Source organism: Zalophus californianus, chromosome 1 (genome assembly GCF_009762305.2).
Source record: "Zalophus californianus isolate mZalCal1 chromosome 1, mZalCal1.pri.v2, whole genome shotgun sequence".
Classification (NCBI taxonomy): domain Eukaryota; kingdom Metazoa; phylum Chordata; class Mammalia; order Carnivora; family Otariidae; genus Zalophus; species Zalophus californianus.
The window spans coordinates 11,108,298-11,124,691 of NC_045595.1; the positions used below are offsets into that span (position 1 = coordinate 11,108,298).

Below are 16,394 nucleotides of genomic sequence, written 5' to 3' on the forward strand. Positions count from 1 at the left end.
ATGCAGAAAAAGCATTTGACAAAGTACAGCATCCTTTCTTGATCAAAACTCTTCAGAGTATAGGGATAGAGGGCACATACCTCAATATCATAAAAGCCATCTACGAAAAACCTACAGCGAATATCATTCTCAATGGGGAAAAGCTGAGAGCTTTTCCCCTAAGGTCAGGAACGCGGCAGAGATGTCCACTCTCACCACTGCTATTCAACATAGTATTAGAAGTCCTAGCCACAGCAATCAGACAACAAAAAGAAATCAAAGGCATCCAAATCGGCAAAGAGGAAGTCAAACTCTCACTCTTTGCAGATTATATGATACTTTATGTGGAAAACCCAAAAGACTCCACCCCAAAACTGCTAGAACTCATACAGGAATTCAGTCAAGTAGCAGGCTATAAAATCAATGCACAGAAATCAGTGGCATTCCTATACACCAACAACAAGACAGAAGAGAGACAAATCAAGGAGTCGATCCCATTCACAATTGCACCCAAAACCATAAGATACCTAGGAATAAATTTAACCAAAGAGGCAAAGGATCTGTACTCAGAAAACTATAAAATACTCAGGAAAGAAATTGAAGAAGACACAAAGAAATGGAAAAACGTTCCATGCTCATGGATTGGGAGAACCAACATTGTGAAGATGTCAATGCTACCTAGAGCAATCTACACATTCAATGCAATCCCCATCAAAATACCATCCACTTTTTTCAAAGAAATGGAACAAATAATCCTAAAATTTGTATGGAACCAGAAGAGACCCCAAATAGCCAGAGGAATCTTGAAAAAGAAAAGCAAAGCTGGCGGCATCACAATTCTGGACTTCAGCTCTACTACAAAGCTGTCATCATCAAGACAGTATGGTACTGGCACAAAAACAGACACATAGATCAATGGAACAGAATCGAGAGCCCAGAAATGGACCCTCAACTCTATGGTCAACTCATCTTTGACAAAGCAGGAAAGAATGTCCAATGGCAAAAAGACAGTCTCTTCAACAAATGGTGTTGGGAAAATTGGACAGCCACATGCAGAAGAATGAAACTGGACCATTTCCTTACACCACACACAAAAATAGACTCCAAATGGTTGAAAGACCTAAACATGAGACAGGAGTCCATCCAAATCCTAAAGGAGAACACAGGTAGCAACCTCTTCGACCTCAGCCGCAGCAACTTCTTCCTAGAAACATCACCAAAGGCACGGGAAGCCAGGGCAAAAATGAACTATTGGGATTTCATCAAGATAAAAAGCTTTTGCACAGCAAAAGAAACAGTCAACAAAACCAAAAGACAACCGACAGATTGGGAGAAAATATTTGCAAATGACATATCAGATAAAGGGCTAGTATCCAAAATCTATAAAGAACTTATCCAACTCAACACCCAAAGAACAAATAATCCAATCAAGAAATGGGCAGAAGACATGAACAGACATTTTTCCAAAGAAGACATCCAAATGGCCAACAGGCACATGAAAAAGTGCTCAACATCGCTCGGCATCAGGGAAATCCAAATCAAAACCTCAATGAGATACCACCTCACACCCGTCAGAATGGCTAAAATTAACAAGTCAGGGAACGACAGATGTTGGCGGGGATGTGGAGAAAGGGGAACCCTCCTACACTGTTGGTGGGAATGCAAGCTGGTGTAACCCCTCTGGAAAACAGTATGGGGATTCCTCAAACAGTTGAAATTAGAGCTACCATTTGATCCAGCAATTGCAATACTGGGTACTTACCACAAAGATACAAATGTAGGGACCCGAAGGGGTACGTGCACCCCAATGTTTATAGCAGCAATGTCCACGATAGCCAAACTGTGGAAAGAGCCAAGATGTCCATCGACAGATGAATGGATAAAGAAGAGGTGGTATATATACACAATGGAATATTATGCAGCCATCAAAAGGAATGAGATCTTGCCATTTGCAACGACGTGGATGGAACTGGAGGGTGTTATGCTGAGCGAAATAAGTCAATCAGAGAAAGACATGTATCATATGACCTCACTGATATGAGGAATTCTTAATCTCAGGAACAAACTGAGGGTTGCTGGAGTGGTCGGGGGTGGGAGGGATGGGGGTGGCTGGGTGATAGACATTGGGGAAGATATGTGCTACGGTGAGCGCTGTGAATTGTGTAACACTGTTGAATCACAGATCTGAAACAAATAAAAATTGTATTTAATATGCAAATAGTGGTATGCGAACTATCTTTACTTTGTAATACTTCATTATAGAAGGCGTGAAAATGATGGAGAGATTTGTGAGGTAGAAGAAAAACTCAGCCAAATCTTTTCACTGGTTATAATCACTCACTTAGTCACAGGAAGGAACTATATTGTAAGCTTTTTACATATGCTGACTAATGCTGTCTGCCACCCTAGGAGGATGGGTACCGCTGTCCCCACTATTTGAGTAAGGATATTCACATTTGGAATGGATTGGTTGTCTCTCCTAAGATCAAACAGCTTATATGTGGTAGATCTGACATTCAAAACCTGGTTTTCTGATTCCAAAAGCTTTGCCTTTAAAATCATTCAGAAAACTCTTTTATTATTTCAGATTTAAAAATTCCCTTCTATTGTCATACATTGTATATTTTCTGTTGTAAATTGCAGGTTTATTCCCTTTGCACATAGAAAAATGTCTGTGCATTGATTTTTGTATCCTGTCACATTACTGAATTGCTGTATGAGTTCTAGTAATTTGGGGTGGAGTCTTTTGGGTTTTCCACGTAAAGTATCATGTAGTCTGCGAAAAGGGAGAGTTTGACATCTTCCTTGCCAACTTGAATACCTTTTATTTCTTTTTGTCATCTGATTGCTGTTGCTAGGACTTCTAGTACGATGTTGAACAATAGTGGCGAGAGTGGGCATCCTTGACGTATTCCTGATCTTAAGGGAAAGGCTCTCAGCTTTTCCCCATTGAGGATGATATTTGCTGTGGGCTTTTCATAGATGGATTTCATGAACTTGAGGAATGTTTCCTCTATCCCTACACTCTGAAGAGTTGTACTCAGGAAAGGATGTTGTATTTTGTCAAATGCTTTTTCTGTATCAATTGAGAGGACCATATGGTTCTTCTCTCTCCTCTTATTAATGTGTTCTATCACATTGATTGATTTGCGAATGTTGAGCCACCCTTGCATCCTGGGGAACAAACATTGTTAAAATGTCTATGTCACCCAGAGCAATCTATACCTTCAATGCCATCCCAATCGAAATTCCAATGACATTTTTCAAAATGCTGGAACAAACAATCCTAAAATTTGTATGGAATCAGAAAAAACCCTGAATCACCAAGGAAATGTTGCAAAAGAAAAACAAAGCTGGGGGCATCACGTTGCCCGATTTCAAGCTATATCAAAACAGTGATCATCAAGACAGCATGCTACTGGCACAAAAACAGACGTATAGACCAATGAAGCAGAATAGAGAGCCCAGATATGGACCCTCAACTCTATGGTCAAATAATCTTCGACAAAGCAGGAAAAAATATGCAATAGAAAAAAGACAGTCTAGGGGCACCTGGGTGGCTCAGTCGTTAAGCGTCTGCCTTCGGGTCAGGTCATGATCTCGGGGTCCTGGGATCAAGCCTCTCATCGGGCTCCCTGCTCAGTGGGGAGCCTCCTTCTCCCTCTCCTACTCCCTCTGCTTGTGTTCCCTCTCTCGCTGTGTTTCTCTCTGTCAAATAAATAAAAATCTTTAGACAAAAAAAAAGAAAAAAGACAGTCTCTTCAATTATTGGTGCTGGGAAAATTGGACAGCCATATGCAGAAGACTGAAACTTAACCATTCCTTAACACCATACACAAAGATAAACTCAAAATGGATGAAAGACCTCCATGTGAGACAGGAATCCATCAAAATCCTAGAGGAGAACATAGGCAGTAACCTCTTTGACATCGGCTGCAGCAACTTCTTTCAAGATACATCTCCAAAGTCTAGTGAAACAAAAGCAAAAATGAACTTTTGGGACTTCATCTAGATAAAAAGCTTCTGCACAGCAAAGGAAACAGTCAACAAAACAAAGAGACAACCCACAGAATGGGAGAAGATATTTGCAAATGACACTACAGATAAAGGGCTGGTATCCAAGATCTATAAAGAACTTCTCAAACTCAACACCCAAAAAACACATAATCAAGTCAGTAAATAAGCAGAAGACATGAACAGACACTTCTGCAAAGAAGACATACAAATGTCCAACAGACACATGAAAAAATGTTCATCATCATTAGCCATCAGGGAAATTCAAATCAAAACCACATTGAGATAGCACCTTACACCAGTTAGAATGGCAAAAAGGGACAGGGCAAGAAACAACAAATGTTGGAGAGGTTGTGGAGAAAGGGGAACCCTCTTACACTGTTGGTGGCAATGCAAGTTGGTACAGCCACTTTGGAAAACAGTGTGGAGGTGCCTCAAAAAACTAAAAATAGAGCTACCGTATGACCCAGCAATTGCACTCCTGGGTATTTACCCCAAAGACAAAGATGTAGTGCAAAGAACGGCCATATGCACCCCAATGTTCATAGCAGCAATGTCCGCAATAGCCAAACTGTGGAAAGAGCCGAGATGCCCTTCAACAGATGAATGGATAAAGAAGATGTGGTCCATACATACAATGGAATATTACTTAACCATCAGAAAGGATGAATACCCAACTTTTGCATCAACATGGATGGGACTGGAGGAGATTATGCTAAGTGAAATAAGGCAAGCAGAGGAAGTCAATTATCATATGGTTTCACTTATTTGTGGAACATACGGAATAGCATGGAGGACATTAGGAGAAGGAAGGGAAAAATGAAGGGGGGGAATCGGAGGAAGAGATGAACCATGGGAGACTATGGACTCTGAGAAACAAACAGGGTTTTAGAGGGGAGAGGGGCAGGGGAATGGGTTTCCCCGGTGATGGGTATTAAGGAGGGCACGTACTGCATGGAGCATTGGGTGTTAAATGAAAACAATGAATCGCGGATCACCACATCAAACACTAATGATGTATTATATGGTGACTAATATAACATAATAAAATAAAAATAAAATAAAATAAAAATGAAAAAATAAAAGGTAACAAATAAGTGAAAGAAGCCCATTTGCTTGAAAATGATTATGGTGTTTTTTTCTTTCCTTTTAGTCACCACCATTACATGAAACCAGGCAGTGACACACAAATTCCAGAGTTTCTTCTTCTGGGATTATCAGAAGAACCAGAACTGCAGCCCCTCCTATTTGGGCTTTTCCTCTCCATGTACCTGATCACTGTGTTTGGAAACCTACTCATCACCCTGGCCATCAGCTCAGACTCCCACCTCCACACCCCTATGTACTTCTTCCTCGCCAACCTGTCCTCTGTAGACATTTCTTTCACCTCCACCACCAACCCCAAGATGCTTCAGAACATCCAGACTCAGAGTAAAGTCATAACTTATGATGGCTGCATCACTCAGATATACTTTTTCCTACTCTTTGCTGGAATGGATGATTTTCTCCTGGCTGTAATGGCCTATGACCGCTTTGTGGCCATCTGTCACCCCTTGCACTACACAGTTATCATGAACCCATGTTTCTGTGGACTGTTGGTTCTGGTGTCCTGGATGATGAGTGCCCTGCATTCCTTGTTAGAAAGCTTGATGGTATTGTGGCTGTCCTTCTGTAGACAGGTGGATATTTCCCACTTTTTCTGTGAAATTAATCAGGTGCTCCGATTTGCCTGTTCCGACAGCTTTCTTAATGATATAGTGATGTATTTTGCAACTGTCCTGCTGGGTGGTAGTCCCCTTGCTGGTATTATTTACTCTTATTCTAAGATAGTTTCATCCATAGTTGGGATCTCATCAGCTCAGGGCAAGTATAAAGCATTTTCCACCTGTGCATCTCACCTCTCCGTTGTCTCCTTATTTTACTGTACAATCCTAGGAGTGTACCTAAGCTCTGCTGCTCCCCAGAGCTCCCACTCAGGTGCAGTAGCCTCGGTGATGTACACGGTGGTGACGCCCATGCTGAACCCCTTCATCTACAGCCTGAGGAACAGAGACATAAAGAGGACTTTGAAAAGAATTGTTGGGATTCCAGTGACGTAAGGGCCCATCGTTCTGGGGCTGAAGAAGGGTCTATGACTGCAGGGCTCATAACCTGAGAGCCAGGATCTGCCATTCTTAGATCACACTGTGGAAGTAGAACTTGCTCCTTCTATATATTTTCTGGAATTTCCATTTGTTTGAATTCAACTTCCCCATACATTTAAGTAATTTGTTATATTAAGCTTCTGCTCTGTCTGATATACAGACAGCCTCGCCCTTGTCCATTTTCATAGATTCGTAATGTTTTCCCCAATCTTGGATCACAAATGCCTGGAAATTTCTGTATCTTACATGGGACATGTTGGATTTCTTAAAAATAATTTCATTTCAAATGATTTATATCATGCCACATAAATTCTCTCTAGATTCCCCAAAAGACTAAGCATGAGCTATTCTTCATATGGAAGAAACTATATTTGGCTCTGAGCCTTTCACACAAATGTATTGTAAATGAAAACACAAACCTTGGGTCTGTCAGTCTTTTTATTTTTTTTTATTTTTTTTAAAGATTTTTTATTTATTTATTCGACAGAGAGAGAGACAGCACAAGCAGGCAGAGTGGCAGGCAGAGGGAGAGGGAGAAGCAGGCTCTCCGCCGAGCAGGGAGCCGGACATGGGGCTCGATCCCAGGACCCTGGGATCATGACCTGAGCCGAAGGCAGCCGCTTAACCGACTGAGCCACCCAGGCGCCCCTGTCAGTCTTTTTAAAATCACTACCCTCACTCCTCTTCCGATAATATGGACACTAATACTGTTTCCTTTAAGTCTCAGGCTACTGACAGGGATGTTCAGGCTAGGAAAGCTTGGGCACTCCCCTGCACCCCTGTACTTGTGGACATTCCCACAGATGTTTCCCTGACCAGAGGTTCTGCTGTGGCTGCACCTGCCCTTGGGTTCTTACTGTGATTGCAAGACACACCTAAGCAATGCCCATCAGGGAACTCTAACAAAACCAGGTTTATTCCTCACAGATCCTGGAGGGCCCATAGGATCCCAAAGACCATTTGGGGAGGTCTCAGAAGGAGAGAAGGCATTGAGAGGGAGAGAGAGCAAGTGGTGCTATGGGATCAGCCTTTACTAGGGTCCATGGCCAGAGTGTTTAGTGATTTGTGGATTCATACTTTATAGGACAATTTTATATGTGTAGAAATTGGGTGTTGAAGGGAAAGCAGAGTCCCTCATGTGTCAGTATGGAGGTTACCCAAAGCTTTCTGAGGAGGTACTTAATGGCTGGGGCAGCCTGAGTGTTTAATCTGGTAATTGTGTCCAGCACCTGACAATGTGTTTACTCAACTTGATGGTCTTTGAGATGGATGCCTCAGGGTCAATAGCTTCATGTCAGGTACTTACATTAAAATCAAAAAGCTTAATGTCAGGCAGTTACTCCATAAACATGCTCCTGTGTTTCCTAACTGGTCTCCTGATTTTACTCTGTTATTCAGCTAGGTGTCCAGAGTGCCCACCATAGTCCCTGGCAAACACTGATTAGAAATATATCACTCCCAGTGGAGTCTACATGGAAAGACAAATTTGAATAAACAGATAGACCTGATATTTTCTTAGTGTCAGGATGACCATAAATATGATGAAGCAAAATTTAAAAACATTAATTTTGTTACTACACAAAATATTCCTTTTTTTCTGATTTTTTTTCTTTTTTCTTTTTACATCAGAGTTCATGCTGTGCATGTATTTGTGGAAGCGTGGAGTACTGTTGTCCACAAATGAGGGGATTTATTCATTGACCTGAAAGATAGCTTAGTGTCTGGAATGTTTTCTCCCTGAATTATCTTCCTGTTTCTACTCAGTGTTCATCATAATAAGTGTACTTTTTTGGGGGGGGTTATTTGTTTTTTATTTGTAAGAAAGTTGTTCAGATTTGACCCCACAGGTAATCAATCCAGGTACCATAGTCATTTTGGAAACCCCAGAACCGACCGTTCACAGGGACAAGTGTTTATACCTACATTTCCTAATCTGTGCATCCTCATAGTTTAAAGGACATTGGTGAATTTTACACAGATTACTTTATGAAATTTCAGTAGATTGCTTTAGATAGCCGAATTCATGTCCTCTTGTAATGAAAGCATATTAAAGCACATGAACCATAGGTGTCACTGTGGAGAGAGCTTGCTTGTAGGGGACCATGAATTCGAATTTTCTAGAAAGCAATATGCATAAAGACAGTAAACCTATGACTTAAATAGGGGGATCACAGAAGTTCTCCTTAATGCTATTATCAGGTCAGTCATTATTTGCTTCATAGGAAAACAATGAATATTAATCATAATCATGTCTAGCTGTTCCTCTATGAAAATTCTAACTAAACGTTGTGTCTTCAATTCTGTACACCTTCTCTCTCAGATCCTTGCTCACTAGACCTTTCAATTTATCTGTTACAACTATGGTCTATCATGAATTGTCTATCATGTATCAGTTCTTTTTTTCTTTCTTTAACTTTTTATTGTTCTGTTAATCACCGTACATTACATCATTAGTTTTCGATGTAGTGTTCCATGATTCATTGTTTGTGCATGACACCCAATGCTCCCCGCAGTATGTGCCCTCTTTAATACTCATCACCAGGCTAACCCATCACACCACCCTCCTCCCCTCTAGAACCCTCAGTTTGTTTTCCAGAGTCCATCGTCTCTCATGGTTCGTCTCCCCCTCCGACTTACTCCCCTTCATTTTTCCCCCCCTGCTATCTTCTTCTTCTTTTTTTTAATCCTTAACATATATCGCATTATTTGTTTCAGAGGTACAGATCTGTGATTCAACAGTCTTGCACAATTCACAGCGCTCACTGTAGCACATACCCTCCCCAATGTCTATCACCCAGCCACCCCATCCATTACACGCCCACCCTCCAGCAACCCTCAGTTTGTATCCTGAGATTAAGAATTCCTCATGTCAGCGAGGTCATAGGATACATGTCTTTCTCTGATTGAATTATTTCACTCAGCATAACACCATCCAGTTCCATCCACATCATTGCAAATGGCAAGATCTCATTCCTTTTGATGACTGCATAATATTCCATTGTGTATATATACCACTTCTTCTTTATCCATTCGTCTGACAATGGACATCTTGGCTCTTTCCAGTTTGGTTATTGTGAACATTGCTGCTATAAACATTGGGGTGCACGTACCCCTTCGGATCCCTACATTTGTATCTTTGTGGTAAATACCCAGTAGTGCAATTGCTGGATCGAATGGTAGCTCTATTTTCAGCTTTTGGAGGAACCTCCATACTGTTTTCCAGAGTGGTTGCACCAGCTTGCATTCCCACCAACAGTGTAGGAGGGTTCCCCTTTCTCCGCATTCCCACCAACATCTGTCGTTTCCTGACTTGTTAATTTTAGCCATTCTGACGGGTGTGAGGTGGTATCTCATGGAGCTTTTGATTTGGATTTCCCTGATGCCAAGCGATATTGAGCACTTTTTCATGTGCCTGTTGGCCATTTGGATGTCTTCCTTGGAAAAATGTCTGTTCATGTCTTCTGCCCACTTCTTGATTGGATTATTTGTTCTTTGGGTGTTGAGTTGGATAAGTTCTTTATAGATTTTGGATACTAGTCCTTTATCTGGTATGTCATTTGCAAATATTTTCTCCCATTCTGTTGGTTGTTTTTTGATTTTGTTGACTATTTCTTTTGCTGTGCAAAAGTTTTTATCTTGATGAAGTCTCAATAGTTCATTTTTGCCCTTTCTTCCCTTGCCTTTGGCGATGTTTCTAGGAAGAAGTTGCTGCAGCTGAGGTCGAAGAGTTTGCTGCCTGTGTTCTACTTTAGGATTTTAATGGACTCCTGTCTCACGTTTAGGTCGTTCAACCATTTGGAGTCTATTTTTGTGTGTGGTGTAAGGAAATGGTCCAGTTTCATTCTTCTGCATGTGGCTGTCCAATTTTCCCAACACCATTTGTTGAAGAGACTGTCTTTTTGCCATTGGACATTCTTTCCTGCTTTGTCAAAGATAAGTTGACCATAGAGTTGAGGGTCCATTTCTGGGCTCTCGATTCTGTTCCATTGATCTATGTGTCTGTTTTTGTGCCAGTACCATACTGTCTTGATGATGACAGCCTTGTAATAGAGCCAGAAGTCCGGAATTGTAATGCCGCCAGCTTTGCCTTTCTTTTTCAACATTCCTCTGGCTATTCAGGGTCTCTTCTGATTGCATACAAATTTTAGGATTATTTGTTCCATCTCTTTGAAAAAAGTGGATGGTATTTTGATGGGGATTTTTATTGAATGTGTAGATTGTTCTAGGTAGCATTGACATCTTCACAATGTTTGTTCTTCCAGTCCATGAGCATGGAACGTTTTTCCATTTCTTTGTGTCTTCCTCAATTTCTATCATGAGTGTTTTATAGTTTGCTGAGTACAGATCCTTTGCTTCTTTGGTTAGATTTATTCCTAGGTATCTTATGGTTTTGGGTGCAATTGTAAATGGGATCGACTCCTTAATTTGTCTCTCTTCTGTCTTGTTGTTGGTGTATAGGAATGCCACTGATTTCTGTGCATTGATTTTATATCCTGTCACTTTACTGAATTCCTGTATGAGTTCTAGCAGTTTGGGGGTGCAGTCTTTTGGGTTTTCCAGATAAAGTATCATATCATCTTAAAGAGTGAGAGTTTGACTTCCTTTTTGCCAATTTGGATGCCTTTGATTTCTTTTTGTGGTCTGATTGCTGTGGCTAGGACTTCTAATACTATGTTGAATAGCAGTGGTGACAGTGGACATCCCTGCCACGTTCCTAAACTTATGGGGAAAGCTCTCAGCTTTTCTGCATTGAGAATGATATGCTCTGTAGGTTTTTCATAGACGGCTTTTATGATATTGAGGTATGTACCCTCTATCCCTATACTCTGAAGAGTTTGATCAAGAAGGGATGCTGTACTTTGTCAAATGCTTTTTCTGCATTTATTGAGAGGATCATATGATTCTTGTTCTTTCTTTTGTTAATGTATTGTATCACGTTGATTGATTTGCAGATGTTGAACCAGCCTTGCAGCCCAGGGATAAATCCCACTTGGTCATGGTGAATAATCCTTTTAAGGTACTGTTGGATCCTATTGGCTAGTATTTTGGTGAGAAATTTTTGCATCCATGTTCATCAAGGATATTGGTCTGTAATTCTCCTTTTTGATGGGGTCTTTGTCTGGTTTGGGGATCAAGGTAATGGTGGCCTCATAAAATGAATTTGGAAGTCTTCATTCCATTTCTATTTTTTTGGAAAAGTTTCAGGAAAATAGGTATTAATTCTTCTTTAAATGTTTGGTAGAATTCCCCTGGGATGCCATTTGGCCCTGGGCTTTTGTTTGTTGGGAGATATTTGATGACTGCTTCAATTTCGTTAGTGGTTATAGGTCTGTTCAGGTTTTCTATTTCTTCCTGGTTCAGTTTTGGTAGTTGTTACATCTCTAGGAATGCATCCATTTCTTCCAGGTTATGTAATTTGCTGTCTTAGAGTTGCTCATAATATGTTCTTATAATTGTTTGTATTTCTTTGGTGTTGTTTGTGATCTCTCCTCTTTCATTCATGATTTTGTTTTTTCTCATTTAGTGCTCTGAAGATATCATGCCAGTCCTTTCTGGCCTGCCAGGTCTCTGTGGATAAGTCTGTTGCCAATCTAATGTTTCTACCATTATAGGTTACATAGCTCTTCTCCTGAGCTGCTTTCAACATTTTCTCTTTGTCTCTGAGACTCATAAGTTTTACTATTAGATGTCGGGGTGTTGACCTATTTTTACTGATTTTGAGAGGGGTTCTCTGTGCCTCCTGGATTTTGATGCCTGTTTCCTTCCCCACATTAGGGAAGTTCTCTGCTATAATTTGCTCCAATATACCTTCTGCTCCTCTCTCTCTTTCTTCTTCTTCTGGGATCCCAATTATTCTAATGTTGTTTTGTCTTACGGTATCGCTCATCTCTTGAATTCTGCCCTCGTGATCCAGTCGTTGTTTATCTCTCTTTTTCTCAGCTTCTTTATTTTCCATCATTTGGTCTTCTATATCGCTAATTCTCTCTTCTGCCTCATTTATCCTAGCAGTTAGTGCTCCCAATTTTGATTGCACCTTATTAATAGCCTTTTTGATTTCGACTTGGTTAGATTTTAGTTCTTTTATTTCTCCAGGAAGGGTTTCTCTAATAATTTCCATGCTTTTTTCAAGCCAGCTAGTATCTTTAAAATCATGATTCTGAACTCTAGGTCTGACATTGTACTAATGTCTATATTGAGTAGGTCCCTGGCAGACGGTAGTACCTCTTGTTCTTTTTGTTGAGCTGATTTTTTTCGTCTCTCTTTTTGTCCAGAGGAGAATGGATGAATGAGAACAAAATGCTAACAGGTTAACAACGTCCCCAGCAAATATATTCTAAACAAATCAGAAAAGACCTGAAACCGGGGGAAAATAAAGGGAAAGAAAAAAAAAAAAGAAAGAGAAGAAAAAAGAAAAAGAAAAAGATAAAAGCAAACAAAAGCAGAATAAAACAAAAAAAAAAAAACAGAATATGATCATATATGATCAGGCTAGTGCATAGATCAGTGCCACACACTAGATTTTGGGTGTTTTTTGGTCTGTTAGAAGAAAGTGCTTCCTAAAATTTTCAAGGAAGAAAGACTTATATATGTACAAAATAAGGGTTGATACAATGAAGGGATGGAAGATGACTGTAAAGATGAAAATATAAAAGATTTTATAAAAGGAATTCATAAGATAAGAAGTTGTTTGAAAAAAGAAAGAAGAAGATTTTTGAAAAAAAAAAGAAAAAAAAGGGAGAGAATGTGATCAGGCAGGAGACTAGAACAAAGCCATACACTACTAATTTAGGGTATATTTTGATCTGTTAGAAGAAACTGTATCTCAAAATTTTAAAGAGAGAACAACTTATATATATATATGCCAAAAGTAAGGGTAACTACTATGAAGGGATAGAATATATGACTCTAAAAATGAAAAATAAAAATGTTTTTTTTAAAAAGGGATTGATAAGATGTTGGTTGAAAACGAGAAAAAGAAAAATTAAAAAAAAAACAGTTAAAAAATTAACTTTGAAAGACTAATGAATCATGGTAAAAAAGCCATGAATTCTATGTGCAGTATTCCCCTAGGGTTAGAGTTCTCCCATTCTCCTTGATCGGTAAACTTGGTCTTGGCTTGCTGGCTGTTCGTGCTGATCTTCTAGGGGAGGGGCCTGTTGCTGTGGTTCCCAAATGTCTTTGCCAGAGGCTGAATTGCCCGCCCTTGTCAGTCTGGGCTAAGCAATCTGCTCGGGGTTTGCTCTTGGGTGCTTTTGTTCCCTGCAAGCTCTCGGTACAGGTTTGGAGGACGAGAGTGAAGATGGTGGCCTCCCAATCTCCGCCCCGGAGGAGCTGAGAACTCGGGGCCCCAATCCTCAGTGCGCCCCCAGAGAAAAACAGTCACTCCCATCATCTCCCCAGTCTCTGGCCGCACTCCATGCTCACCCAGCCTGTGACTGAGTGTTTCTATCTCTGGCACCCCACTCAGTGTGGAGTCTCCAAACCCAGCAGATCCCTGCGGTGTGCTCCCACACCACTCCTCCTGGGGGAGGAAGGTGAGTCTCCCCGGATCTGCCGCTTGTTGGGTCCCTGCTGGAAGAGCAGTGGCCCGACTGTGTCGCCGATCACTGTTTATGGCAACCCCAAGCTGAGAGCCCGCGCCTAGACTCCATCTCTGCAGCCTGCTTCCCCACTCTGATACCCGGGAGCTCTGCTGCACTCAGGCACCCCCAGTCTTTCTGTGACCCCGAGGGTCCTGAGACCACACTGTCCCACGAGGGTTCCACCCCCCGCTTAGCCACTGGAGCGACGTCCCTCAGCAGAGCCGACTTCTAAAAGTTCCGATTTTGTGTTCCAGGGCTCTACCACTTGCCAGAAGCGGCCGATGGAGGCCCCCTCCCCTGCCGTCTATTCTCCCGGATATCACCTCGGATTCACTTCTCCGCACGTCCTACCTTCCAGAAAGTGGTCGCTTTTCTGTTCAGAGAGTTGTTGCTATTCTTTTCTTCGATCTCCTGTTGAGTCCGTAGGTATTCAGAATGCTTTGATTCCTATCCAGCTGAATTCCTGGGACCAGACGAAATCCAGGTCTCCTACTCCTCCGCCATCTTGTTCCGGCCCCTATCATGTATCAATTTATCTGTTACATCTATTGTCTATCATGTATCTGTATATACAAAACAATCATCTTTTCAATTTCTTTGTTTTTTCACAGCATGTGCTTTTTAAAAATTATGTTATGTCACCATACAGTACATTATTAGTTTTTGATGTAGTGTTCCATAATTCATTGGTTGTGTATAACACCCAGTGCTCCATGCAATACATGCCCTCCTTAATACCCATCACTGGGCTAACCCATCCCCCCGCCCCCTTCCCCTCTAAAACCCTCAGTCTGTTTCTTGGAGTCCATAGTCTCTCATGGTTCATCTCCCCTTCTGATTTCCCCCCCTTCATTTTTCCCTTCCTTCTCCTAATGTTCTCCATGTTATTCTTTATGTTCCACAAATAAGTGAAACCATATGATAATTGAGTTTCTCTGCTTGCCTTATTTCACTTAGCATAATCTCCTCTAGTCCCATCCATGTTGATGCAAAAGTTGGGTACTCATCCTTTCTGATGGTTAAGTAATATTCCATTGTATATATGGACCACATCTTCTTTATCCATTCATCTGTTGAAGGGCATCTCGGCTCTTTCCACAGTTTGGCTATTGTGGCCATTGCTGCTATGAACATTGGGGTGCATGTGGCCCTTCTTTTCACTACATCTGTGTCTTTGGGGTAAATACCCAGGAGTGCAATTGCTGGGTCATACGGTAGCTCTATTTTTAGTTTTTTGAGGCACCTCCACACTGTTTTCCAAAGTGGCTGTACCAACTTGCATTGCCACCAACACTGTAAGAGGGTTCCCCTTTCTCCACAACCTCTCCAACATTTGTTGTTTCTTGCCCTGTCCCTTTTTGCCATTCTAACTGGTGTAAGGTGCTATCTCAATGTGGTTTTGATTTGAATTTCCCTGACAGCTAATGATGATGAACATTTTTCTTGTGTCTGTTAGCCATTTGTATGTCTTCTTTGGAGAATTGTCTTTTCATGTTTTCTGCCCATTTATTGCCTTGATTATATGTTTTTTTTGTTTGTTGAGTTTGAGAAGTTCTTTATAGATCTTGGATATCAGTCCTTTGTCTGTAGTCTTAATCCCCATCACCTAATAACCCATCCCCTCATCTACCTCCCCTCTGGCAACCACCACTTTGTTCTCTATACGGAAGAATCTGTTTTGTCGTTTGTCTCTTTTTTTCCCATTGTTTTGTTTCTTAAATTCCACATATGAATGAAATTATATGGTATTTGCCTTTCTCTGACTGACTTATTTCACTTAGCTTTATACCCTCTAGATCCATCCATATTGTAAAAGTCTACATCAAAATAAAACATTTCTGCACAGCAAAATAAACAGTCAACAAAACAAAAAGACAACCTACTTAATGGGAGAAGATATTTTCAAATGATATATCCAATAAGGGGTTAATACCCAAAATACATAAAGAACTTATACAAGTTAACACCAAAAAAATTAATAATAATTCAATGTAAAAATGGCCAGAAGGCATATACAGACATTTCTCCAAAGAAGACATCCAGATGAACAACAGACACATGAAAAAATGCTCAACAACACTCATCACTAGGGAAATGCAAATCAAAATCACAATGAGATGTCACCTCACACCAGTCAGAGCTAAAATCAACAACACAGGAAACAACAGATGTTGGTGAGGATGTGGAGAAAGGGAACTCTCTTGCACTGGTGGTGGGAATGTAAACTGGAGAAGCCACTCAGAAAAGAGTATGGAGTTTCCTTAAAAAATTAAAAATAGAACTACCCTGTGACCCAGGTATCACACTACTGGGTATTTGCCCAAAGAAAATGCATCCACATATTTGTGGTCATCTCTGACATTAAGAATATATCAGGTCAATCTATTTATTCAAATTTTCTTTCTATGTAGACTCCACTGGGACATATAGGTTTGCTAGTCAGTGCTTGCCGGTGGTTGTGGTCAGCATTCTAGACACCTAGGTGAATAATAGAATAAAACAAGGAGACTATTTTTAAAGCACAGTAACATGTTTGTAGAGAAAGTGACTGACATTAGGTTTTTTATTTCTGAAGTATGCATTTCAAGGACAACCATGCTGAATAAACATATTGTTAGGGATAGGACACAATTACCAGATTAAGCACTCAGGCTGTGCCCAGCTGTGAAGTACC

At 40.7% G+C, this 16,394-nt stretch overlaps 1 protein-coding gene across 1 annotated transcript; it reads left to right on the forward strand.

Moving 5' to 3' along the window:
• Positions 1–5,258: 5,258 nt before the first annotated feature.
• Positions 5,259–6,092, forward strand: LOC118356802 (olfactory receptor-like protein OLF4). Its single transcript, XM_035726579.1, has 2 exons — positions 5,259–5,606; positions 5,892–6,092. The coding sequence occupies exons 1-2, from the start codon at positions 5,259–5,261 to the stop codon at positions 6,090–6,092; spliced, it is 549 nt and encodes a 182-aa protein (XP_035582472.1).
• Positions 6,093–16,394: the final 10,302 nt, after the last annotated feature.